At 41.0% G+C, this 25,158-nt stretch overlaps 1 protein-coding gene and 1 long non-coding RNA gene across 9 annotated transcripts in view; one reads left to right on the top strand and one right to left on the bottom strand.

Moving 5' to 3' along the window:
* The window catches only part of CEP85L (centrosomal protein 85L), a 106,450-nt gene extending 88,167 nt beyond the window's left edge, over positions 1–18,283 (top strand). For all 8 annotated transcript variants that reach the window (XM_083731168.1, XM_083731171.1, XM_083731169.1 and 5 more), the window contains 5 exons: positions 1,986–2,103; positions 2,692–2,742; positions 8,889–8,996; positions 10,338–10,551; positions 12,164–18,283. In XM_083731168.1, coding sequence (XP_083587294.1) covers positions 1,986–2,103; positions 2,692–2,742; positions 8,889–8,996; positions 10,338–10,551; positions 12,164–12,324 — 652 coding nt within the window. In that variant the 3' untranslated portion in view covers positions 12,325–18,283. The remainder of the gene's footprint in view (positions 1–1,985; positions 2,104–2,691; positions 2,743–8,888; positions 8,997–10,337; positions 10,552–12,163) is intronic.
* LOC310841036 lies at positions 994–24,634 on the bottom strand. The gene is made up of 3 exons (XR_014562280.1): positions 24,513–24,634; positions 5,095–5,497; positions 994–1,986 (listed from the first exon to the last, which is right to left on the bottom strand). It is a non-coding gene; the product is annotated as an uncharacterized lncRNA (long non-coding RNA).
* Positions 24,635–25,158: the final 524 nt, after the last annotated feature.

Genomic DNA, 25,158 nt, shown 5'->3' with positions numbered 1-25,158 from the left:
ACAGAAGGCAATGATGCAGTATGTTGCAAAGCACAATTGAGATGTGTCAGACTACAGCAATATCATTTTTAATACGTGGACATTGTTGAATTGCTGCTTTTAGGGAAAGAGGGTTGAAAATGAGAAATATGAGGTTGAGCTGAGAAGGATGTAACAGAAAGCCTGCCTGGTTGCTGAGGATTCAGGTCTTCTAACTAATCATGTACTTGTCTAGAGTAGGGACCTTGAACTGTTAACTTGTGGACCAAATCAATCTCATAGAAAGATGCCATCTGGTTGTAGAAATATTGTTGAAGGTATTAGAAATACTTCAGGTACTATTCCTGCCACCACTTATATCTTACACATTTTATACATGTCAAAGCTGTCATTCAAAGTCTAGTTTTGCTGTTTGATCTACAACAAGAGGAAATAAGGGGGACTTGTCTGCACAGTAGCTTAGGAGCACACAGACATCCTTTACTGTTTCCTGGTTAAGGGGAATCACACCAAGCAACCACATATGCAGTTTCCCAAATGAACAGTCCCTACAGCTGACATATTCTGGCTAGAAAGTTGTAGGGCATCTGCCTAAAGTTAATGGTACAATGGAAACATTCCTCCTTACCATAACAAGTTCCAAAGGAGCATTCAGGTGTCATTTGTGCCACATGTTTCCCTAGTTAGCATCAGTAGGGCAGAGACACCATGACATGCATTAACCCACTGACCACTTGGTTGGTGAATGCAAAATCAAAGGAATGAACATGAACATTCCATTCTGGTTGACGGGTCGAAGGAGTGTGGTTTGGTTACTATAAGTTAACTTTGCCATGGGGATCAAATTCTTACTTAGTTGTTAACTCATTGAATGGCTTTGGATACGTTACTGTCTGTGAGCTGCCTTAATAGCTGCAACTGTTCCGCAATATATTTGTAGTTACAAAGAAACAGGAAGCAGGATAACAATTCCAGATGGATGTTAAAATGAGAGAATGTCACTGCAGCACAGACTTATTTAGAATCTATTGTTTCATAAAAGGCTTTTAAAAAGCAAAAGCTAAAGGAACACTCTTTTGAAATTATGCAATAAAGGTAATGGAAGCCATTTTAGAATTTAATTTCCAGTAGTCTGAAACATGTGACATTTCAGTTCGTGACCCTGCGTTGCTTAAAAGTGCATGCCACAAAAGCTTTGTTCAAATGATGAAAGGTTAGGTATTTGGGACAGTTAGCCAGATCACTGGGTGCATTGTTTCCATCTTACATCTGGTACCTATTGCATTTGTGAGTGTGTAATCCACCAGGGTGGCTTTGCAGTCTCCTGAAAGTCTATAAATATTTGAAGCAGAGTCTTGTTTCTAAATTTAAACAACAATTGTCATTGTCATCATTTGTGTTTTCATTTTTGAAAGATGAGGCGGAGGGAAGCAGAAGTGTGATTCTTTCCTGTGCTGGGGCATTTGAGTGTTGTTGACAGGGTAGGTTACCCAGGACTCTGCGTAACCAGAGATTGGGGAAATTTCTGCTGACCCCAGGCAGCTAGTCACCTGGAAGCCTGATTTCAGATATCCACCAAGTCATGCTGCAAATCTAGTTAATCTCTTGTAACACTGAGGCAGCCAACGTGGTGCCCTCTAGAAGGTTTTGGACTCCAATTCCCTTCAGCCTCAGCCAGCATGGTAAGTAGTCAGGAATGCTAGATGTTGCAGTCGCAACAGCATCTGGAGGGTACCAACCCTGCTATAAAGGACTGTAGGTTCTGATGGCACTCTCAGAGGAAGAATTGGCTGTCAACAGGATCATTTCTTAAAATGAACCTGTCAACATAAATGTGCAAACCCACACCAATAGCATGCATTAACAATAAAACATCTCCAAGAATGAATCTGTGTACGGAATCTTTGACTTTTGCAGAGCTTACTTATTTCCTGCACAGGATTTGACTCTGGAGTTTTGGTATGCAATTTCTGCTTTCTTCTTGCCTTTTCAAATCCAAACTACAGCCTGCAACAGAAGGTAGAAAAATGCCTGGAAGATGGTGTCCGCCTTCCTATGTTGGACACAAAACAGCTTCAGAGTGAAAACGAAAGCCTCAAAGAGAAAAATGAGAAAGCTAGCAAGGTACATTCATTAAACTGGGATGATCTACCTGTGTCTGAAGAGCTCTTTTTGCTACTGATGTTTTCTGTTACTATATTGTTCTGTTACTAACCTGTTGTTGTGTCTCCCTGCCCCAATATATGTTTCCAACAGCAGCCAGTGACGCACTGGCAGGTGCCACTGGGTGGCAGTAAAGATGGGAGGATAAAATATACCCAGAAAGAGTAATGTACAGAGTCAGACCATTTCAGTATTGTCCACTCCCAGGGGGTGGGAGGTTGCATTTGAGGTCAGGCACATGTAATTATGCAGTTGCTGATGACTACTTGCCCCCACTAAGCGGTTGTGCACTTAGGCAGGGCACTCTGTCTCCACCACTTTCCAACCATTTCTGAGCATGTTTTCCTCTACCCCATAACTGCCCCCACAGCATCATAAGACTTTTATTGTTACTAATTTCATTCCAGATCTTGCAGCATCCTAAGTTGTTGTGTTTTTTATAGCAGTTCATGTCCTTTGCGCCAACAAATTAGATACCTTGACCTCACAAAAATTTGACAGATACAGCAGAGATACAAAGAGCATTTTTGTGTGTTCTTCTCCTAACAGGTCATAGACAATCAACAGAATCAGATTGCCGAGATGACTTTAGAGATTCAGGTAATGAATTGTGTTTTTCAGGCGTTTAACCTTAGCCTTACTATTGATGAAGATGCATCCTCTCCATGAAAAGAAGGGTTGGCCTTAGGAGCTTCATGAGACAGCAGTAATCTACAATATTACACTGTTTAATGGTAGTTGTGCTTTTATTTGTAATCTGCTTTGGGTACCCAAGACACAATGGCTTCATATAAATGCTCTGTATACTTGAATGATGCCACAACCTTCACATAAACATAATGCAGGGAAGAAGAAATGCATGACAAGAATTAAAGCTGAAGTCTAGGGCTAGGTAATGTTAGGTTTTCAACACTGCAATCTGGTGGTACACTGTGATGTTGAAAGGGTGGAATAAGCTTCATTGGCCCCAGCCCTGCCAGGCACCGGAGTGAAACTGTCACCACTGCTGCTGAGGTGGTTTCATCCCGGGACCAGAGCTGATGCAGCTAGAGGGGTGGGCTCCCACGTCCAGGAGAAAAGATGCAGCCCACCCTCCTGGGTAAAGGCAGCTGGACAGCGGTGTTTGTCAGGCCCCATTCTCAGGGTTCCCTCTGCTTTCGCACATGTGGGCTACCTATCTGTCCCATGCGAAGGCAGCAATGGATGAGGCCACCACAGGAATGCGCCATCTGTGTGGCTTCAACCCCCTCCCTCCGCCTCGGCAGCTGCCTGTGACAGGTGGGCAGGGGGGGGGGTTTGATCAGCTGAGAAGCAGGCTGCCTTCACTTGCCCGCTTCTCGGCTATTCAAGCCCCTGTGGGGCTTTGTTAAATTGCTCAACTGAGTGGCAGTTTAAAGAAGTCGTCTGCTGGTGGTTGTGGTATGAGAGCCAGAGGGCTGTTTCATCCAGCGGTATATTGCAGGTGAAACAGCAGTCGCTCCTGAGTCTCTCTGGAGGCAGGGGGACCTGGGAGCAGCTGCTGTTTCACCCACGATATATTGCTGAGTGAACAGTCATTGCTGTCTGGCCCTCATACCAGTCCTGGGTGATACATTGCACAGACCTGTCTGGCACTTGCTTGTTTCAGCCGCCTTTAAAGCGCAGGCAGAATCATGTGCACATAAGAAGCATTTCTTCGCCACTGGAGCCCATGGGCCTGCTGCCCTCATCCAGCTGTCAAAACAAGCTGAGGCAGCAGAAGCAATACACCCCTTTCCCCCTTATTCATACCACAAGACCATCAAGAGAGCTTCCAGCAATCGTAACATCAGCACAAAAATTATGTATGAACACTACAAACTAAACAAAATAACAGGGGGGGGTGTTACTGGGTTGTTGTTTTATTTTGATTGTGTATATATATTGTGTTATGTTGATCTTGTTCTGTGAACCGCCCTGAGACCTCCGGTTATGGGGTGGCATACAAATTCTATAAATAATAAAGGCAAAGTGTGGATTAACCTTCAGACAAGACAGGCATGCATGCAAAATATGTTAGTATGATCAAGTTTTGATGAGACAAGTGATTTTTTAAACCAAACGATAACATATGTGAGCAGGTCTTTAATTAATAATCTACAAACTGTTTAATGGAAGCATTATAAAATGCAACAAGGAATGTTAGAAATACTACTTTTAAAATTAATAAGAAAAAACCAATGTAGAGAAGCTGTCTGGTGATTGACCATGTCCCAAAACAGTAAAAGATTTATTCAGAAATTACACAAACACGTTCCTTGAACAATTGTTTGGGTGTGATTCTTTAGATTATTTCAGAGGTTCAACTCATCTGAAAATAATCTCAGGTTGAATTTATTGTGAAAATGGCTCCTTTGCACACTGATAGAAGACTAGGCCTGGGTGACATATCACCCAGGACTGGTATGAAGGACAGAGCAGGATGGCAGGATATCGCAGGTGAAACTGCCACTGCTCCTGAGTCCCTCTGCTGCCAGGGCCGCTGGTAGCAAGGGACTTGTGAGTGGCGGTGGTTTCACCTGCAATATACCACCACCACGCTCTACCTCCCTGCAGAGGGAGGAGCAAGCTGCATCAACAGCTGTTACAACTTGTTCATTTCTTGGCTTCTTTAAACTGCTCTGCTGAGGCATGAGTAGCCACACACTCCTTAGCAAAACAGTTTAGCAGAGCTGGCATGGGGGCTCTGCTAAACTCCTGCCCCCCCTCAGTTGAGGAACCCCAATACCTCATGCACGAGCTGGGAACAAGCTGTGCCGCCCCCCCAGTGCACTGGGGTGAAACTGCTTTGCGGGGCTGGGGCCAATGTAGCTTGTTGTTTCAACATCACAGTGTATCACCAGACTGTGATGTTTGCCTTGTGATATATCGCCCAGCCCTGTATGAGACCAATTTTAAACATTCAGCTGGTTGTTCTAAAAAAAATATATGTACCTGTGTGACTCAGGTTGGAGTTGCTTCATTAGTAGGAACAGTACTTCAGCAGTCTTCTTAGAGTCAGTTGGAAAGAGTAAGATGTCATCAACGTGTTGATGAAGTCCAAATCCCCAAATCATGTCTCCCAGCGGTTTCATATGGATGTTGGTCAGCATTGTGGAAGATGGATCGCCTTGTGGACACCATGCAAAACAGAAGTCTATTAGTACTGTCCTAAGAAATTCTCCTGCCAAAAGGATTAGAGCATGGCAAAGCAAGACCCATCCGAGCCAGGCAGCTCATACCATGGTCAGTGGTACTGAAGGTGATTGACATGTCCAGCAGAAGCAAAAGGAATGCATTCTTCCTGTCTGGTTTCCAACACAGGTTGTCCAGTAGAACAGCCAAGACACACTGTATCCTGTAATTAAGATTGAAGCCAAATGAAAAAAGGATCCATTTCATCCAGGAAAACCTACATATGTGAATTATCCGTGCATAACACCACATAGATAAGTTTTCTGTACACGCTCCACCTTACTTTTAGATTGAACTTCATAATTCTATGGTATGATTGTAGATCTTTATTAAATGCCAGTTAATTATCTTGTAGTTAATAAGGCATGTCCCATAAAGTATATTCCCAAAATGCCACTGTATGTTACAGTAACGTGTGAAATCCCTCCCAGGCATTGCCTTTTGCTAATCTGAAACATAAAACTGAACATACTTTCCTAAGACATGGTATCCTGTAGCAGAGTAATATCATAGCACAAGTCTAAACTCCAATTTTATTCAGAGGGAATTTATTGCTGTCAATTGGAAATGGACGCTAAGCTTTGCTTAAGGATGCAGTCATCAGAGTATATGAGTAAACCTCAGCACACAATAATACAGCATGCTTGGATGGAGAATAACATAAAGTAGGGGAAATCCCCTTTGAAAGCTTTACAAGAGGAGAATGAGTTGGAACTTGTCATCCTTTGCAGCTTAACTTTTATTAATGCCTAGAGTACAACAATTTGAACACTCTAGATTCCAGCCAAATAAAACCAGCAAAGCACAAGCATGGACATATGTGATATTGCAGTTGACTAACCTACACATTGAGCAGAAGAAAAAAATAAGTTCTGTCAATCTATAAAAGTAGGAACGGTTATATTACATTGATGCATTTCTCAAAACCTAGCAATTGCATACTAAACATCAAGTCAGCACTTCATGCAAAGTAGGAGTGATGTTTAGCTGTTTTAAAAAGTTATTTATAGGTTATATAAATATCCAGAAATGGCCACTTTGCCAAATGATGAGAAGAGTAGCAGGGTTGTGTGAAAGAACCTGAATAGCTAAACTGACAGTGGTAGGCAAACAAGCACCAGAAGCTGGAATTCAGAGCAACCAGGATACGCTGAGAGGAAATTGTGGCCAGGGAGGGACAGCATGAAGAGAAGCAAGAACTAAGGGGAAAGAGGGACCAAGTCTAGAAGCAAATCAGTTCCTCTTTCCTTTTCCAAGGGCTGTTGAGGTCAGGGGATCCGCATTACTCCAGACGTGGCTCACGGCACTGCAGCATGTAGGGATGGGAAGTCCTAACAATGGTTGACTGAGTCTCTTGGGACCCAAACTAATTGCTGCTCAACTCTCAGAGACTATGAAGCAATTAATTCACAGCCAGGAAAGATTGTGTCCCCACCCCTCCCCAATATCTGAAAGTGTTAAAAGCCAGAAGCTGAACTGTAGAATTGGTAGCTGTATTTCTATCCCATGGTGTGAAGCTTTGCTGTGTTTTAAAAAGCGGAAAACTAAACTTGAAAAGAATTCCATCCTGCTAGTCATGGATTAAATTAGCATAAATTTGACACTTTGTGGTTAAGATATGTAATAAAAAAAGGAAGAAAGTTTGGAACAGATTGTGTTGAACAATAATTTGAGACACAGTGCAGAATAAGTCTATTTAAAATTCATTGGTGGTATTTTTCCAGCTAATTTGAACCTCTCAAAAAGTATGATTTGGACAGATGAGTGGATCTTTTGTCTTCTGAGATTTTCAGTCCTGGATTTCAAGAGATGATTGATAGATCACACACACAACACACACACACACGGCTGCTGCAAATGTGAGGGAGAAGTGCTCTTCATTAGACAAACCCTTTACCTGCCAGGTGTCCAGGGGGATTTGCAAACTAAGCCCACTCTTGGACACCTTTGGGGATTTCAGAGACTGCCCTGGTTCCTTTGAGCACTGCAGAAGTAAAAACTGAGGGTGGGAGTGGAAAGCTGGCCCACCATGAAGGACCATCTCACCCTAAAGGATCCTCTATGGGTATTGGACCTCCAGTGCTTGACTGAGGGGACCTCTCACTCCCCATAAATCAGGTTAAGAACAGTTTCAGGTTAAGAACAGACCTCCGGAACTGTGTACAGTGTACTGTAATTTGTTCCAGATGTCCGTTCTTAACCTGGAATGTTCTTAACCTGAAGACCACTTTAGCTAATGGGGCCTCCTGCTGCTGCCGCGCCACCGGAGTACGATTTCTGTTCTCATCTTGAAGCAAAGTTCTCAACCTGAAGCACTATTTCTGGGTTAGCGGAGAGTGTAACCTGAAGCGTATGTAACCTGAAGCATATGTAACCCGAGGTACCACTGTAACTACTTAACCCGAGGTACTACTGTAAAAGTTAGATGTTAGTTGAGCCCAGTTCTTTTCTTTCCCTCTATTTGTTTGAAGGCATGTTTTGTGTAGCTATTACATAAGTAAAGCTAAAGAGGTCCCTTGATAGGGTAGTATTAATGACAAATCCCACAACTGTTACAGGATAAACGCTCCCATCCATAGAAGCCAAGCAGTTCCCATTCTTATTCCCCTATGCTAAACACTGTAGAGGGCTAAGTGAAACTCCTGGGTATCTAGCAGACCTTGGGGATATAGCTAGATTGAATCCTTATTACTGGCTGCACATTCTGATGACTCAGGTCTCCAAGCATAATATGATTCAGCTTAGGCACACCACTGAAGTTCACTTGTTAGTGGTTATTTAAGTACATGCCTAGGTACATCCAGTAAGTTTGTGGAAGGAAACTAGTTTTAAGATACCGGAAGTGAGTGTGAGTGTGTGTTTCTTTGGCTGCCATTCACAAGAGAAGCAAAAGCCTCACTGCTGTACATAGAACATAGGAATCTGCCTCACAACATTGTGTGCAAGTCACAACATTGGTCCATCTAACTCAATATTATCTACACTGACTGGCAGCAGTGCTCCAGCATTCCTGACATTCCCAGCCCACCTAGAGAAGCTGGGGATTAAACCTTTGGCCTTTTGCATGCAAGACCACTGAGCTAGAGCCCTTCCTGAGCAGTCACTAAAGCCCTTACATCCCCAGCCTCTCTATCCTATAGAAGTAAAGGCAAAGGGCTACTTTTGCAGCCACTGCTGGTTCTGCCCCAGCATTATTGAGCATTGGCTGAAGCTGAAATGCTCCCTCTCCATCTTCCCCACAAGAAAAGTTGGGGGGACTTTTCTTGCTGCTGAATAGATGCATCAGCATCTGCCTCCTTGAAGCCAGCAGAGGACAGGAATCCAGTAGATCAAATTTTTAGACTTGGCACGGAAGGCCCCAAAATTGGACACCTTAGTCTAAATGACCTTCTCGGCTACAGAAACTGGTCAGCACAATAGCCAGCATAAATTTGCCTAAAGTGCTCCTAGAAGACTGAAGTTACAAGCAGAAGCAAATGCAACTGACAGTGTTTGAGCTATCGGCTTACTGGACTACATGCTTTAAGGTGATTTTCTCTTTTTTTGCCCCCTAGTCTATGCAAGATAAGCTTTTGCAAGGAAAAGTGGCAATTCAAAAACAGAAAAGCGAACTTGAAGAAAAGGATAAGAGTGTACAGCAGCTACAAAAGACGCTACTTGAAGTAAGTTTTTGAGATCGCATCTATTGAGCCAGTTGTCTACCATGTCACCATTTTGTTCTATTCTATAAATACATCACAAAATTGCATTCCTAAGAAGGAATGAGGCGTAACAATACAAGAAAAAATAATTTCTCTTAAAGATAAGAAACTCTGGACACTACAAGGTAAGTGGTGATATTCTCAGTATAACAATCGTCACAAACAGCTGATCTGTCGCTTGAAGGAGAAATACTGTGTCTGGATATGGTGTTCACATTCCAGTCCTAACAGGTGATTGGCACTGTCCTCACTGATCACTAGTCTGGTGATGGAGAAGGACCACCAGTTGCTTACCGTAAGATGAAGGATACAAGGACTCGCAGCTCATGTAGCAGCAACAGCCTTCTTACACATTTAGGCTAGGAACCAAAAAACTGGACAGATAGTCCTGCTTGTTCACAGAGGAGTTGTGTTTCCCACAACACAGGACTATACGGCAACTCACTTTTAAGGGGGGGGGGCAATTTATGATATAGCATTGTGTGTTGCTGCTGGAGGGAATAGGGAATGTCATAATTTCCACTAATAAGCCAAATCTTTGGGTGCACCCAGTGTCACTCTTTGAATCCCGGTAATAGAATTTATCCAGAAATGGAATCTACATCTAAAAATATGACCCTGTGCACACTTTCTGGATCAGGATGAGTTGTTTGTAAAGTTTAACTAATGAAGGCTTTTCTATATTTTATATCCTATAACAAGCAAGTCTTGTCATCTTGATCTTTTGGAATGCATACTTAAGACTGATATTAATTGAACCTATACTAGAAACTTACATTTCAAGATGAAATGCTAAGGCAACTTATCAATTTAAACATGGGGATTGTGAGACTTATCCTGACCCCATAATGCGTTTGTTTTTTGTGGTGGAGGGAAGATGCATCATGTGCAGTTAATAGTTTGTCATTCCCTGTCTAGGGTAATAAAACACATTTTGTCATTTATTGAATTGTGTGCATGATTGAGAAATATTCTGGGAATATTCCTTAAAAAGTATATTGTAAACATGTCTTGCTGGATTAAATAAAAGTCTTCCAAGTCCACCCTTCTGTTTCCAACAGTCATTTTCAAGATGCCTTTAGATATTCACAAGCAGAACTTAATGGTGATGAGCATTCTTTATTGCTTTCCCACACCATTTCCTTTTCATAGATAGACTGGCTCTGAACACAGAGTTCATTTTCATTAAAATGGACAACAGCTTCCGAAATAACTTATGCCTGTTATTTATATAATTTTTCTAATAAACAGAACCAGTGAATAAATGTCTGCATTTTTTTATTTTCTATCTCCCTATTTAAGAACCAAAGATTTATGGAAGAAAATGCATCTTTGAGGGAACAGATTCATCAGATGGAGCTGTCCAGACAGCCGGTGGCTGAAAAACTACCTGTGGCTGATCAGTTATTCAAGGAAATGTCTCACTGTTTATTTGACTTGAAAGCACTTTGCAGTATTCTTACCCACAGAGCTCAGGGCAAGGAGCCTAACCTGTCCTTACTGCTGGGAATCAGATGTAAGTGATTTGAACAATGAGAAGACACATCTGTAAAAAATCCAGGAATTTGGCCAGGGAGAAAGAGCACGTTTGCGGAGTGTGACTTGTACTTTATAGTTATAATGTTGACAACCAAACAGAAACCTTCCAGTTTGGCATTTAGTAACCACAAGATTTTTAAAAAATTGCTTCTTACCTACTCAAGATTAGAACTTACTGTAACAGTAAAATAAAACAAGACAGGTTACATTTATGGATGGTAAAAAGAATGCAGGAATTATTAGACTTTTCTGTACTTCCAGAATCTGTGGGAAGGCGTATTACAATGGTTGTCTCCTTGTAGCTCCCCTACAAGCCGCCTTCCTGCCCTTATTTTCTGTCTCAGTACTAGTTTTGCTTGGCTCACTTGTTGATGGCCTTCTGCGAACAGGCAACCCCTTTTAATTTACACAGATGTTGGGCCTACTGGTCTGATTTTGTTTGCTGCTCTGTATTTCAACCTGCATTCCTAATTAGTTATATTTTAAACTTGCTGTTATTTTTTGTCTGCTCTTATGTGATTTTTATATTGCTTATTTGTTTGTGAATTAGTTGGGGGGGTTGTTGTTTTTTGGCCACCTTGTACATTTTTTATGGAAGGGCGGGGTATAAATTTAACACATACATAAATAATAAAATGGAGGAAGGTTGGTGGTGACTAGCAATGGATACAGTGAACAGCTCTGCAAAAATAAGGTAAAGTCCAGTTCTGTTTACACCAGCAATTCAATAAATCAGATTCATACATCATGATTATTATTCCATTCACCATTATACACTGCAACACACGAGCTAAAATCGGAAATATGCACGTGAGCCTTAACTCATAGCCTCACCTACTAATGCCAAGTAAAGCTTGCAGCCCTTGTAAAAACTGTACAGCAGTGTAATGATGATGTATGCAAAGCAGCTCATCTCAAAGAAAGCAACAGATATTGTAAGAGCAACTGTGTAGGCTAAATGCTGATGTTCTACATTGGTGAGCTAAAAACAGTGCATGGAAAACTGCTTTTCAGAAGCTGATCCTCTTATTTGCTTGAGCCCCTTGTAGCTTTTCAACAGCATACCCAATGTGCATAACACTCTCTGTGGCCTCTAAGTGGTCAGGTGTCGTGTCCCACCTGCACAACTGATTCTTGCTTCTGCAAATGGGACTTATCCTTACACGCACACAACCAAGAGGGTTGGGGGACCCCCTCAAGCAGATTGGTTGGGTGGCTGTGAGGAAGGGGGGTGCCTTTGCATCTGTCGGCGCAACATTGATTCTGACCCACATCTGAAGTAGAGTAAACCTTGTCCTGAAGTGGGATACTTCAAATTTAGAGCAGCAGCATTGTTAATTCGGGGGGTGGGTGGGGATATTAACCAAAATCACTCTCTGAATGTTTCCATTCTTGTTGCATTGTTGGCAAGAAACCAATATTAAAAAAAACAACCCTTTTCTTCCACATTTGTGGAAGGGAAAGTGCCACATTTTCATACTTTATTTTCAACGTACCAAAACAAACATTGGCTGGAATATTTAAATCAAAGTTAGGTGTGTTGACTGTGTGTTTACCTAAGCTGTCTTGTCTTTTTATTATAATTTCAGCAATGAGCTGCTCATCTGAAGATGAGAATTACCACAGCACAGAAACTCTCTCAAAGAAACTCTTAGAGGTGTGTCAGTTACGAAAAGATATTGATGAATTGAGGACTATAATATCAGACTGCTATGCTCAAGACATGGGAGAAAATTGCATTACACAGTGATAAAAGGTTTGGCTCACGGCAACAGTGACTTAAGTTATTAAATGCTGCTCTGGTTTTAGTTCCTTGTGTTTATGTTAAGGAGCCATACTGGAAGACACGCTCCGTGTGCCAGATCAAAGGGTTTCAAGCGTTCGCATGTAAGTTCATGCCGGTGAAGCAGTCGTCACTTGAAGAGAATGGGACGTGCTGCACGAGAGATCTGATTTCTTCAAAACTACTGAATGTAGGTCAAAGCTGTGAAGAATGTGTTTCTGTTGGAAATGTTGGATTTTGTTTCCTCTGACATGGTCTGTAAAAGCATCCATATTGTCTTCTGGAGTCAAAATATTTAAGTGTCGGAAGAAGGCACTGTAGTTACTGCTGTATCATCTCCCCCCTTCAGCAAAGCTTTAGCGTACAAGATCAGTATTGAGAATTTTACTAGGGGGGAAAAGTTTTAAGTGCCCGGCCGTGTGTAGGTATTAAAACTGGATGATGGCATGGAGACTCCTTAGAAGGACTGTTTGAGGGCAGGCACACACAAAGGTAGCCTGCCTACCTTGCAATGCTTGCCATCTTAGTTTGGTAAAGGTTGTTTTCCTTAGCAATTGATGTCCATTGATCATCAGTGTTCCTCTTAGACAAAGCAGCACATAAGCTCCTATATTTTCAATAAAGCATAAGAAGTTCAGGCCTGAGAATTTAACTGTCATCCTGTGAGCCTCTTCTGCACTATATTAGTGTGGAAACTTTGCTGTCAATTAAGTTCATTTGTGACCTGGGTGTATCATACATGGATGGCTAACCTTCCACTGCCCCATTCTTGGGACCTGATCTGGACATACACACCACAAGCAATTTTTTTCTGACCCCTCAGGACCCCATTGATTTTGGCAGCAGTGGAAAAAGCCAAAATTAAAATAGTCACTTCGCTGGAGTGGGCTTCAACCAGCACCCTGATGGGGATGCAAATTAGTCTCTCCTTGATACCAAATAGTTCATCTTCGTGGATCATGTGAGGCGGGGAGGCTGCATGTGTGCCTGTACATCTGGGCTTCATGTGTGTATGCTCAAGAGTGTGTTGTGGTCACCCCCAGAGGGTTGGCCAAGGGTTAACACAGTCATTCAACCCAAAAGGTTGGCCACCCCAGCATACAGGCTACAAAGGGTTTTTTTAACACACAAAGAAAGAGCAGGAGAATATTGCATCCTTATAATCAATACCTAATTACTTTAAATTTCTCCAGGAGCTCACTCCAGCACCCAGGAAGCTTAAAAGCTAAAAGAAACATGTTTAATTCATGTGTTCTGAAAGTCATTGTTCCTGGTGGATAGTTACAATAGGAGTGCTCTAGAATTAGGAAGCAATGTACCCAAAATCACTTAGTAATCTAGACTGCTCTATTTTGCTGTGTTAAAGTATACACATCCTTTCTGCCAAGTCAAGCCTGCTGTCACTTTATTCTGACAATCAATTATATAAAGCAACGAAGTGCTTCCTTTTGAAAGAGAAAGGAAAAAAGAGAATAAGGTACGTTTTGCTTATTTATGACAATTGGCCCTGATGTGCAGAAAGCTATAGACTGGTCTTGCCAACTGTCATAGCTAAAAGTGAGCAACAGCTTCTTTTGAAAAGGTTGCCATTTTCAGTTTTATATGTTATGTCTCCATTTTACATTGTTGGTTTATGCTGAAATACTATTTGCATATGATAGTACTTATTTCAAAAAAAGAAAAACCTATTCTGGTCATTTTCCCCCCAGAGTTATATTTATTTAAATGGGTGTTTCTTGATCAACACTGTCCTGACTTCTGTCTGTGGGAATTTATTTTAGTATTTATCTTAACTACTGTTCAGTGTTTTCAAATGGAGATTTGTAAGTATTATCTTGAAACAACTTTGTAAGCATGAAAGTACTTAGTCCTTCGTCCTTACAACATAAAACAAATTGCTTGAATTTAAAATACTAACAACTGCAAACCCCACTACAGTTATTAGAAAGTAGGTCTAATTAGGTGGTATTGAACTCAAGTTAAGAATTGCTTTGTTTGTTTCTATGCAGATGAGGGCATGAATGGTGAAAAATTCTAATCAATTTACTTTCACGCCAGGAAGCAACTGAAAGTGTGATAACACACTGACTCAATGTGCTATGCTGTGGAGATGTCTTAAAGATGACTTGATGGTTAAAGTATTTTTTCCCTGTTGCATGTTCTGTTTTATAAACAGAACTTTGCCATAAATTTGACACTGCAGCATCACCATAGACCAAGAAAAAAATATTTAAGAGACTTAAAATAGAACTAATGTGCAGGAATCAACTAATCAAGTCTGTCAGCAAAAACCCTGTGCAAGGTCTTCTTCTGCCTGTGCAACAGGACTCTCCCCTCATTCCTCCCCCTGTGTGCCTCACAAAATGGGCTCTAGGGGTTGGGAGAAACCCAGAGTGTGGTGGTAGGAGAGGCAAATTGTTCTATCTGATGGAAACACTTGCCCTGACAGAACAATCACCTTACCACGGCATTGAATTCCTCCCATTGTCCGTAAACAGTATAGTTTTGAGACAAAGAAATTGAAGAAGTTATTTAATTTTTACATTGGTTGTAAATTAGGCAATATAAACTTCATTTAAATTAAGTCCTTACCATCATCTACTCATTACCTTCATTACTTGTGGAATATAACCCAGTTGAGAATAGAGACAGTGAAGCTTTGCAAAGCACTTAGGAACAAGACTCTGCCAAATGTTTGGCCACAAAAATTTAGGCATTGAGGGACAGAATGCTCACAGCTGTCCTGACTTCATATTATTCTATCTTTTGCATACTATTTACACTTTCTTATTTCCTTGGACTGCAGCCTTGGTGTCCTTTAAAAAAAAAAAAAGACATGGGGCTCTTTCTGAGATAATCAGTCAGTCAGGGTTCACACAGGCAGTATGATAATACCAAGTAATCACACAGCCAGTTAAATGTGGCTACATTATGCCATCATGAAGCCAAATCGGAGTGAAAAGCATGATTCCTGCCCTCGCTTGAATAGGCAAACATTTCCGCCTTGTTATGCAGCACTCATTGAAAATCACCAAAATAGAGGAGGGAGTTTTTCTGCACAACATTCTCTCTGACACTCAGTATTTTCTTAGCCTTGCTCTAGGACTTATTTGACTTCCTTGTTTGTTACCTATAAACTTATTTATTTCAGTTAACGTCGTCCCCTCCCAATTCATTTAAATGAAGCGTTGAAATAGCAGTGTGTTTTTTAAAAGCTTGTTTGCATAAGCAATTTTTTAGAGCCCTTGGCTTTTTTTTTAAAGACTGATATTCTTCTTTGGAAATGGAAAGCCGAACAACAAGAATATTCTCTAAATATGCTGAAGTGGAGTTACTGTTTTTAAAAACCTCATAAAGGGGAATAATTAAGTAATTTGAGTAATAGAAGAAATTACTGCATCTTAATTTGTACGTAGGTATACGTGTAACCCTTGAAGCTCAACATTTGCTCAGCAATTTTCTAAGAATAAAGCCTATGTTCCGCTGCAACGTTTGGCATTCTTCCAGAGTCCTTTTGAGACTTCTCCACATGTTCAGTGAAAGCATGAGGGTAGCAGGATCATGTCACTGGCCACAACCCCCTCAGCAGCTGCATGCTTGGGCAGGAGTGTGAAGGGGAGCAGCACATGTACTTACTGGTCATGGTTCCTCCTCTCCTGAAGGCCTTCACAGTTTTCAGTTTTAAACAAATAGGCCCCTTTCATGCTACTATCAAATGCACAGTGCAAGGGAGTGTGACTACTAGCATTTGCAGTTCAGCTACTCAACCACCCTTTCTGAACATACCCAGTGCATCTGAAGATGATCTTGTTATGCTGACATGAGCTCATCTTTTAGGCACTGGATGTGGTGATACCATAAGCAGTAGCCACTGCTACACACACTTGCTAGACTCCAGAAGGAAACCTGCATTTGGAAGGAAGCTTCCACTTACTGATGACAGGCTTCTCTTGTCTCAGTCATGGTTAAAGAATGAAAGGAGGTGGTAGCCAAAGACCGAAAGGCCATGGGCAAAATTTATGTGAGCCATAAGGACACAGTATTATATTATTTGAACTAATGTTATAATGCAAGGTCTGCTGTTTAAGTAGCTAAAGAGCCCATCGGTTTACAATGCCATTTTTTAAAAATAGGTAAGATATGCATGGGTATTTTCAGCAAAAAATAGTTATCTATGGTCCCGTTCAATGTATTTTATGTGAAGCTAAATAATACTAGCTTCTAAGAGAAGTGGTTAACAATGGCATTACTGAGTAGGCTGATTTAGTCATGACAACCTTTTGCCACAGATATGAGAGACAATCCCAAGGGCTGAAAAATATATTATGAATGAATGAAAGCTGCAGTTTTATCTATTAGAAAACATGAAAAGAAATGTACAAGTAATTTTCATATTTCAGGTTGTATTTCTATAATTGTGTAGATGGCATTTTGTAGTAACTACTGTAATTCAAGAATGTACTGTATTTCTAAAAGGAACTTGGAAAATTGTTTTTGGATATAACTAATGCTATTATTTATATGCCATATAAAATTTGTAGCGTCATATTTAGGTCAGTTCAAAATGGTTATGTAAACTTGACTTTAAAGTCCAGTTAGGCCGCTTGTCTATGATCCTATGCACACTTGGAAGTAAGCCGTAACAGTAAGCCCCAAATCACCAATATTACCTAATTAAATGTGTTTAGGATTAGGTATTAAACCTTCAGCTTTATGTGTGTAGATTTAGAAGCATAGCAGATCTGAATTTCAGTTAATTAGGTTGCCACAGACACCAACTCTGGATAGATATTTCTTTTAAAAACTTAACAAAATTAGCTATATGAACCAAAGTTATTTCTCTCTCTCTCTCATATTATTTTTGGTTTTCACTTTTGTGGGGAAAATGGAGAGGAATTATTTATCGCCAGATTCTGGAATGAGAGAGAAGAAATGCAAGGCAAAGTATCCATTTTCATTTGCCTGAGACCTAAGCTGGGGCTAAATTCACTCAATTACAGAAAACCAAATTTGTCATTCAATAATGCCTCTGTAAATCCGCTTGTGTATTTGGTATATCTCTCTGCATGAAAGAGATTTTACACAATATTCTGGATGTGGATGCCATTTCATCCAAAGTGGAAGGTAAGGTTACTACTTTAGAAAAAGCCAGTGGATATTTAAAAAAAGGGGAGTGAACAAATCACACACACCAATAGCTTATTCAATAGTTCTATTAATTCCACTTCTGTGTACCTTTGTGCCTTTTATTTTAGCTGATGGCTTAATAATAATCTTATTTTTTAAAGTTATGAGAGTATCAAGTTGTTGCACTTTGTTTCCTCTGCTTATTAGTATTATTTTTTAGCTTGTAGGCTTGTGAAAAATAACTTTCATAAATAGAAATATTTTCTAAAAGCTGTGGGTCAATATTTGAGAAAGCAGTCTGAGCTTTATTTTCCAGCTTTTCTGTATATGAAGAACATTAAACAGAATGTATTAATTTTGTATATATTAGGTATAGTACATCATTGATAATCAGTGGAGAAGGCAAGGGAAAAGGGGTTATCTTTAAAAGCACAGCAGATATGTACTGGATCAGTCTCCCAAGACTGGTAGTTTTTCAAAATTGGGTTCAGTTTTTGAACCACTCAGAATACCTCGTGTAAATAGAGTTGTCATGACTTAAATCGAAATGCATCCAGTGTTGTTGTTTTTATTTTATTTTTAAAGAGCCACTGGTTGGCTCATGTCTTCAGGCCTGTCATTCTTGCCTCTTTTTGTAACTTTTTTTTTTTTAGTAGAGTTTACAGCTAGAATTTTGAATGCCAAAGTTCTATTTATTAAATAATAAAAGTTTTCATTGTTAATTACTAGTATTTTTCCACTCAATTTGTTTGATGTTTGGATTTGTATCTACAGAGCAAAAATAAATTTTGTTACAAAATCTAGACTTTTTGTTTTGTTTTCAGTTTACATTGTGGTTAAATATACCAGCTTTGGGAAATGTGTCATCTGTACAGTCTGCATTCCTGTGAACACTTGCTGGAGTGTGAGCAAGGCTGAATATGGACTTTCCTCCCATGTGAACCTCACTAGTCTCATGCTATGTAGGGGGAGGGATATGAAGAATGCCAGTTAAATAGAATTGTGCTTGATCTAGGTTCTCCTATCTACATGGAGCCATTCCCTCTATATGTGAATGGGGAATCCTTATAGAAGGAAGCTGTGTCTTTCTGAATGATCACAATAGATTTCTGGATCAAATATAATTATGCTGCCTATGTCCCATCAAATAACTCTGCAGGCAAAGACAATGCTTTGTACCCATGTTAGAAATCATGAATTTCAAACAGTTAACTTGTGAGGGACAGAAATGATTTTATGAGACCACCTACAGTTCCCTTTATGTGAAAACAAAATAAAAAAAATCCTTCCAGTAGCACCTTGGAGACCAACTAAGTTAGTTATTGGTATGAGCTTTCATGTGCATGCACACTTCTTCAAATACAAGATACACATATCTCACAGCTCTGCATCATGTGCTAGTGTAGTGTTTGAAACAAGCCAACTGCAAACAATATGTTATAATGGTGGCCAGGTTATGCAAGCTGTAGTTTACTATTGACCACAGTTTGTGGTTAATAGAAATCTGAAGCAAAAGCTTCTAGTCTCTTCTTCCCAACTCTACCAGAGGAGGAGAGAGAGAAGTGTTCAAAGTCAAGACTAGGGCCGGGCGATATATCAATATATACTGTCTTATATCAATATTAAGAACAAATTGTGATAACCGTTTTTTAAAAATTACCTGGCAATATATCATGAACCTTGTGTGTGTTTCTGTGCAATAGTAAAAAAGCATGATATTGCAAAAATTGGGAAGCCAGTGCTGTTTCCTGTCCTGTGCTGCCTATGCTATTGCTAACTCTGCCTCAGCTGCTCTTCCGTGCCTTCTGCAGGGGCAGCAGCAGCAGGCTGACGCAAAAAGTGCACTGCAGGGTAACACCCTGCCTTAGCTCTCCATCTCCTCTGCCTCCTCAGCGGCAGGCAAAAATGGTCCTTGGAGATACCGTGTGTGTGCGCATGAATGCAGCCTAAGTTCGCCTGAGCGCTCCATCTCCTGAGCAAGCGGAGCTCAGCCTGCAAGCTGGAACTTCCCTCCATGCACTTGTACACAATTGTCTCTGTGTCTGTGTGTCTCCCTCCTATCCTCCTCCAGACCCTCTCCCTACCCTAGAACTCTTCTCAATTCTCCCCTTGCACTTTTGCTTTCTCACACATTTGTTATTATTAATAACAGATTACTATATTAACGTTAATATATTCTCCAGAAATATGTAATGTTACAGTTGAAGTATGCTATCATTGAGTAAATTTTCATATAATTAAATGCATCAAAATTTCCTTGCAAAAATATACAATTTTGATTAATAATTTTTTATTCTGCAAATTCCTATCCATTCCTTCTGGTTAGGCCTGGTGTGTGTGTGCACACACACACAAAATTCCCCTGGCACTAAAAATATACCATTTTGCTTAGAAATTTTTTGTTCTGTTAAAATGTATCCATTTCATTCTTTCTATTTTGGCTTGGTTTAGAAAAGAAAATTAACTAACAATCTAATAACTGGTATTGTAGGTTGCACACATTCAACTAAGACTCAATAGTGAAATATATTTGTGTCAGGATTTGTACCACATTGTATCTCAGACTGGGGGGTTACAGATTTGCCTCCCAACTCTATATGAAAAATGATTGCAATCCCCTCCAAGACACACACCATACAATTATAGTGAGCTTCTCCAAACAAAGAATCAGAACGAAATAAAACACACCAATGAGGTTACACTTTGAAAGGCTAGATTTCTTAGGGCACAAGTTTCCACACACTACAGTCCACTTCAGAAGGGTGTTAGCCCAGGGGTGACTAACCTTTTGAACCGAGGGTCACATTGAAGACAGGCCACATACCTTGATCATGTGTATACACATGGCTACATGCACATGTTAAACACTCACACAGACATTCAGCTTGGGGAAGCGGACAGGCAGACCCAAATGTCTGGCCTGTGAAGAAGAGCAAGAGCAGCTTTCTAGCACTAGCAGTTTGCATTTTTTGAAATGCATTCATTAACTGCAAAGGCATCTCTAGCATGTCTTGTCTGGCCCTAAAAGCTGGGAGTTACAAGGTCCCATGGTTTGAATAACTGCCATACATTTGAACTTGGCTGTGTTGCCACAAGCAAAGCACCGTTTCTCAGCCAATACTACTCGCCTACCTTCCAAAGCTGTTGTAAGGGTTAGTGGAGTTGAAGGCACTTTGTATGGGGTAAAGCATCCCATAAATCCTAAGTCATAGAAGTAACATTAAATGTTAGCCTGGATGTGAGGGAATGGCACAAGGGACTGAGCATGTCTGTACAGGCTGGGCCTTTCAGCTTTAATTTGTGAATATGTTTTAGCCCCTCGATCTTCTGATTTAAATATACTAATCCTGCAACCCTACAAAAATGTAGCTGGGTAGAATCTCTCCGTACTATGCATATGCTGACTAGACAGAGAAAGACGAAAAACTGCTAGAGCAAAGAAGGGCTGCATTGATAGTTCTGTTTAGCAACAACTTCATCCAGAAGATGTCACCAGAATACAAACCATGCTTGGTTGCTGCTCCTGCTGTGAGGAACACTAATGAAGGGATTTAAAATTAGAGGGTTTTAAATTAAAAAAAGCTCTAAAGGGAACATAAAGTATCTCACAATGTTATGTAAAAGCTGCCATTAATTAGAGCCAAGAGAACAAGCCCATGGGCCAGCCCAGCAAGACTGGTGGTATATTAATTAAACGAGTGTGAGAAGAGGAGGGTGCTACTCAATGCTTCCTGATTTAATGTTCAAAACAATCTGTCTTATAAAACAAGTTGAGGACATGGATTACTGGTTTCAAGCTGTACCCCACTGAAACCTTTGGTGGGACACAAAAGCTAATGAGCTAGGATATTATGTCCCCCTTAAGGGCTCTGATTTGGGCCATACATTTGGTCCCCTCATTCGGTAGGCTCTGTGTACATGAGAGTGATCCCCATGGGGATTCTATATAGCTCCTACAACTGGACACACTATCGCACTCCTCTCTAAGTCCTCCGTGCATAGGCTTATCTTCCAAAGAGTAGGAGTCATCTCGTGTGTACTTTTAAAGCAACCTCCCCCAGCCTGGATCTCTCGTCCTCCATGACCATTTGCCATGCTGGCTGCGGCTGATGGGAGTTGGAGTTTCCCATCAGCCTGGACAGCTCATCTGGTTGCAGGTGCAATCCCTGTAGGGACAGCTGCATATTCCTGCACTGTAAACTCGCCCCCCCCCCGATGTTTGGGGACTACAATTCCCATCATCCTTGAACCCTGTTCCTGCTAGCTAGGGATGATGGGAGTTGTGGTCCCAAAACATCTGGAGGGCTGAGTTTGCCTATGCCTGGACTAGATGGTCCTCATGATCCCTTCCAACTCTACAATTCTATGAAAAGCTTGAGCACCGAAGAGTGCTGTGCAGGAATAGGCTGGTGTATCTGCATGAGGCATGGAAGGGCCTTCCTTGAGTATCAATAGATGTAACTTTGTGCAGGGAGGGAATGAACAGGCTGAAAATTTCTGATTTACAGCACCTCTTCTTAAATTTACCTACTTCCCTCTCCCTCTGCTAGGTGCCCATTCAGTTAAACCATCTATCACTTATCATGCCACCACTGCACTGTCATTAGTCACTCATAAACTTACATGTTGCACAGAAATTATCCACGTCAGTTCTTTGCAGTTCATTCCAAGAATAACAGTTTGGTGTGCTTGCATTCCTTAACCAAATTTAATTGCTGTGATATTGCACCATATGCCAAATATCACATTTTCTACAACATAGAATTTTATTTATAAACAGAAATGCAGGCAGCAAGACACACACAACAACCCAGTAATGAATAAAGTCCCTGATTATAGTCCTTAGTATTTAGATCACATATTTGATATTGAATTAATCAAGTGGATTACCATCTCTGACTGTACTTTACAATCAGTACATTTGAGTCGCCACTTTACCCTTTGAAAGCATGAGACAAACATTGTGCTCCAAAGCACCAACACATCCTGGACCCATTTCCTGTTCTACTAAGGAAGATTCATGTGGTGGAAAAAAGATTTCCCTTACACAGCCAAGATCGAAATAATATTCCTGCGGCCGCCAGAACAACACTGGGGCCACACATAGTAAATTCAAGTTTTGGTAACCTAAAATGTGATGTGTCACAGCTTTGATGAACATGAAAATGGATACATTTCTGCAACAAACACCATGGTCCCTTTGTAAGAATAAAACAAAAGTGAAGGTACCCTTATGTGGTATGAATACTGAATTTAAGCAATACAAAACTAGATGTTAATTCCGTTCAGTAACACCTATGAGCACAAGAGTTCCTCTGAATCTTTACTTAATTGGGACAAGATTTATATGCCTGACATGATGCTATTTTATCAAGTATGGCAACAGCAAAAGCGAAAAGGAGCCACTTCCAGACACTGATGGCAAATCCTTCCATTTGCACATTATCTTCTCTACAAATGCACCCAAAAATGATCATCGAATTCTGCCTGCAGTTTAGTGTTATTAGAATACAGCTTTCCTAGGCAAATTCTTTATCTAATGTGTCCCACACACAGTGTGTGTAACAGAAGATGTGACATTCCTGCTATAGAGAGTTGTTGGCATCCATCTGTTCTCAGACAATGAAGTGTGCCCCCGAGGGGTGAAGTCAAACAGCTGCGTTAGCAGCAATAAGTGGCTTGCCTACGCAAGTAGGCACAAGCCTACGCAGTGTATATGGAGATCCTGGGCTGCCCAGAGGACAAGACCCCCCCCCCCCAGCCCTGCTGATGTGAGCAGGGCAAGGGGGAAACCGCTCAGACCCATGCCTAGAAAACGCAAAGGAAGCAAAATAACCCTACTCAGATCTGTGCTTTTTGGGCACAGCACAAGTGGAAGTGTGGACAGGGCCCATGTCTAGGCATGTGTATTTTATTGTATTCACTTGGGCTTACTCCAAGGTAAGTTATGCCTAGGATTTCAGTCTTAGGGTTTCTGGTAGCCAGGTATCAAATTTTTAGTTATTAAGACCATCAGAGGAAGTCCTTCTTGGACTTTTTCCTTACAAGAAAAGTACACAGGTATGTGCAACAGAGAGGGCCTTTTCCAGTGGCAGCTGCTGGACCCTGGACCTGGAAGAGCAACTAGGCAAGGCCTCAGAGGTTGAAGACAGGGCCAAGGGAGAGTTAAAAGGCGCCACACTGAACTGTTAACAAGGGCCTCCATAAACTTCCAGCACAATGGGAAAAGATGATCCCTTCCTCCAGCTTTGTGACTTCTAGGTCTACTTTCCAGAATATGGAATAAAGTGGTAGGTTCTTAATCAGGCTAGGATTTAAGAGAAGAGGTTCAAAATCACTACTGGGCCATGAAGCTTATTGTAAAACCTTGGGCCAGACATGGCCTCTCAGCCTGACCAACCTCACAAGGATGTTGTGAGGATTACATGGGGAATAGGGATACCTTGTTTGCTACTTTGAGCTCTTTCGAAGGATGTAGTGATTTACCGATAAATGTAAAAGAAGATGATCTCCCACCTGTCTGCACCCCCCTTCTGAAAGGAGTTTTGGAATAATACAAAAACAAACCTAAAAAAAACACCACCAACTAGGATATTGCCTAGCAATAGATTTCAAGTGCAGGTCCTCAGCAAATCCATTGTGTGGGAAAATGCAGTTTTCTACATTTGTAATAATGTTTTAAATTTGTTCAAGTGTTTTGTAGTGCTTTCTCCTCACAACAGCCTTGCAGAGTACACCACCAGCACAATTTTAGCAAAAGGAAAGAAAACGTACTTCCCCCTTAACAAAGCCACATTCAAACCAACCCCCAAATCCTGTAACAACCCCCAAATCCTGTAACAATACATTTCCTGTTTTTCATTTCTGCTGTGTGTGATGGGTTTGTTACCCTTTGAAAGTGTACCACACAATTTTATGTACAAGCTCTGAGAGCAATCTACCCCATGGCTATCTCAACAAGGAGACATAAACGCTCCATTCCCCAAATACAATAGTAATATAACTTTAAAAATAAAATACAGACTCACATTTGGTGCACCACTGCCCTGCGGTCTTGCTCCTTCACAGAAGCACCAATAATCCTTCCACTGGTCAAGCCATTAATAATAGAAGGGGAGAAGCTGCTTTGCTCATCTGGTGGCTGGGCTCTCAGCAAAATGGGGCTTTACCCACAATTCAGCAGGCTGCTTTTCAAAGGAAAAGGTCTGGGCATGCTCAGATCAGAAGACTGATTCTAATTGGCTGCAAGTTTTCAGGGCTTGGGAGTAAAAAGGCAAGCAATTTGGGAAGGATTTTTCTCAGCTGCCTGCTAACACCTGTGACCTGATTAGCTGGATTGCCTATAACAGTGATGGCCAAACTTGGCCCTCCATCTGTTTTGGGACTACAACTCCAATCATCCCTAGCTAACAGGACCAGTGGTTAGGGATGATGGGAACTGTAGTTCCAAAACAGCTGGAGGGCCAAGTTTGGCCATCACTGGCCTATAAGGCTACAAGTGAAGATATGGACCATGTGCCCTATCAGTTGCTATGTGTGTGTGTTTTTCTGCCTGAATTTGACTGGGAGGGATTTCCTGCCTAAAGCAATAGTTTTGGCTTCGATTGGTTGAGCAGTGGAACAAACTGCTTGACCAGAGAATGGCTGATTGTCAGAAATAGCTACAACAGTTCA

Source organism: Podarcis gaigeae, assembly GCF_964106915.1.
Source record: "Podarcis gaigeae genome assembly, chromosome: 3".
NCBI lineage: Eukaryota > Metazoa > Chordata > Lepidosauria > Squamata > Lacertidae > Podarcis > Podarcis gaigeae.
This window is presented reverse-complemented; position numbering and strand designations above follow the sequence as displayed.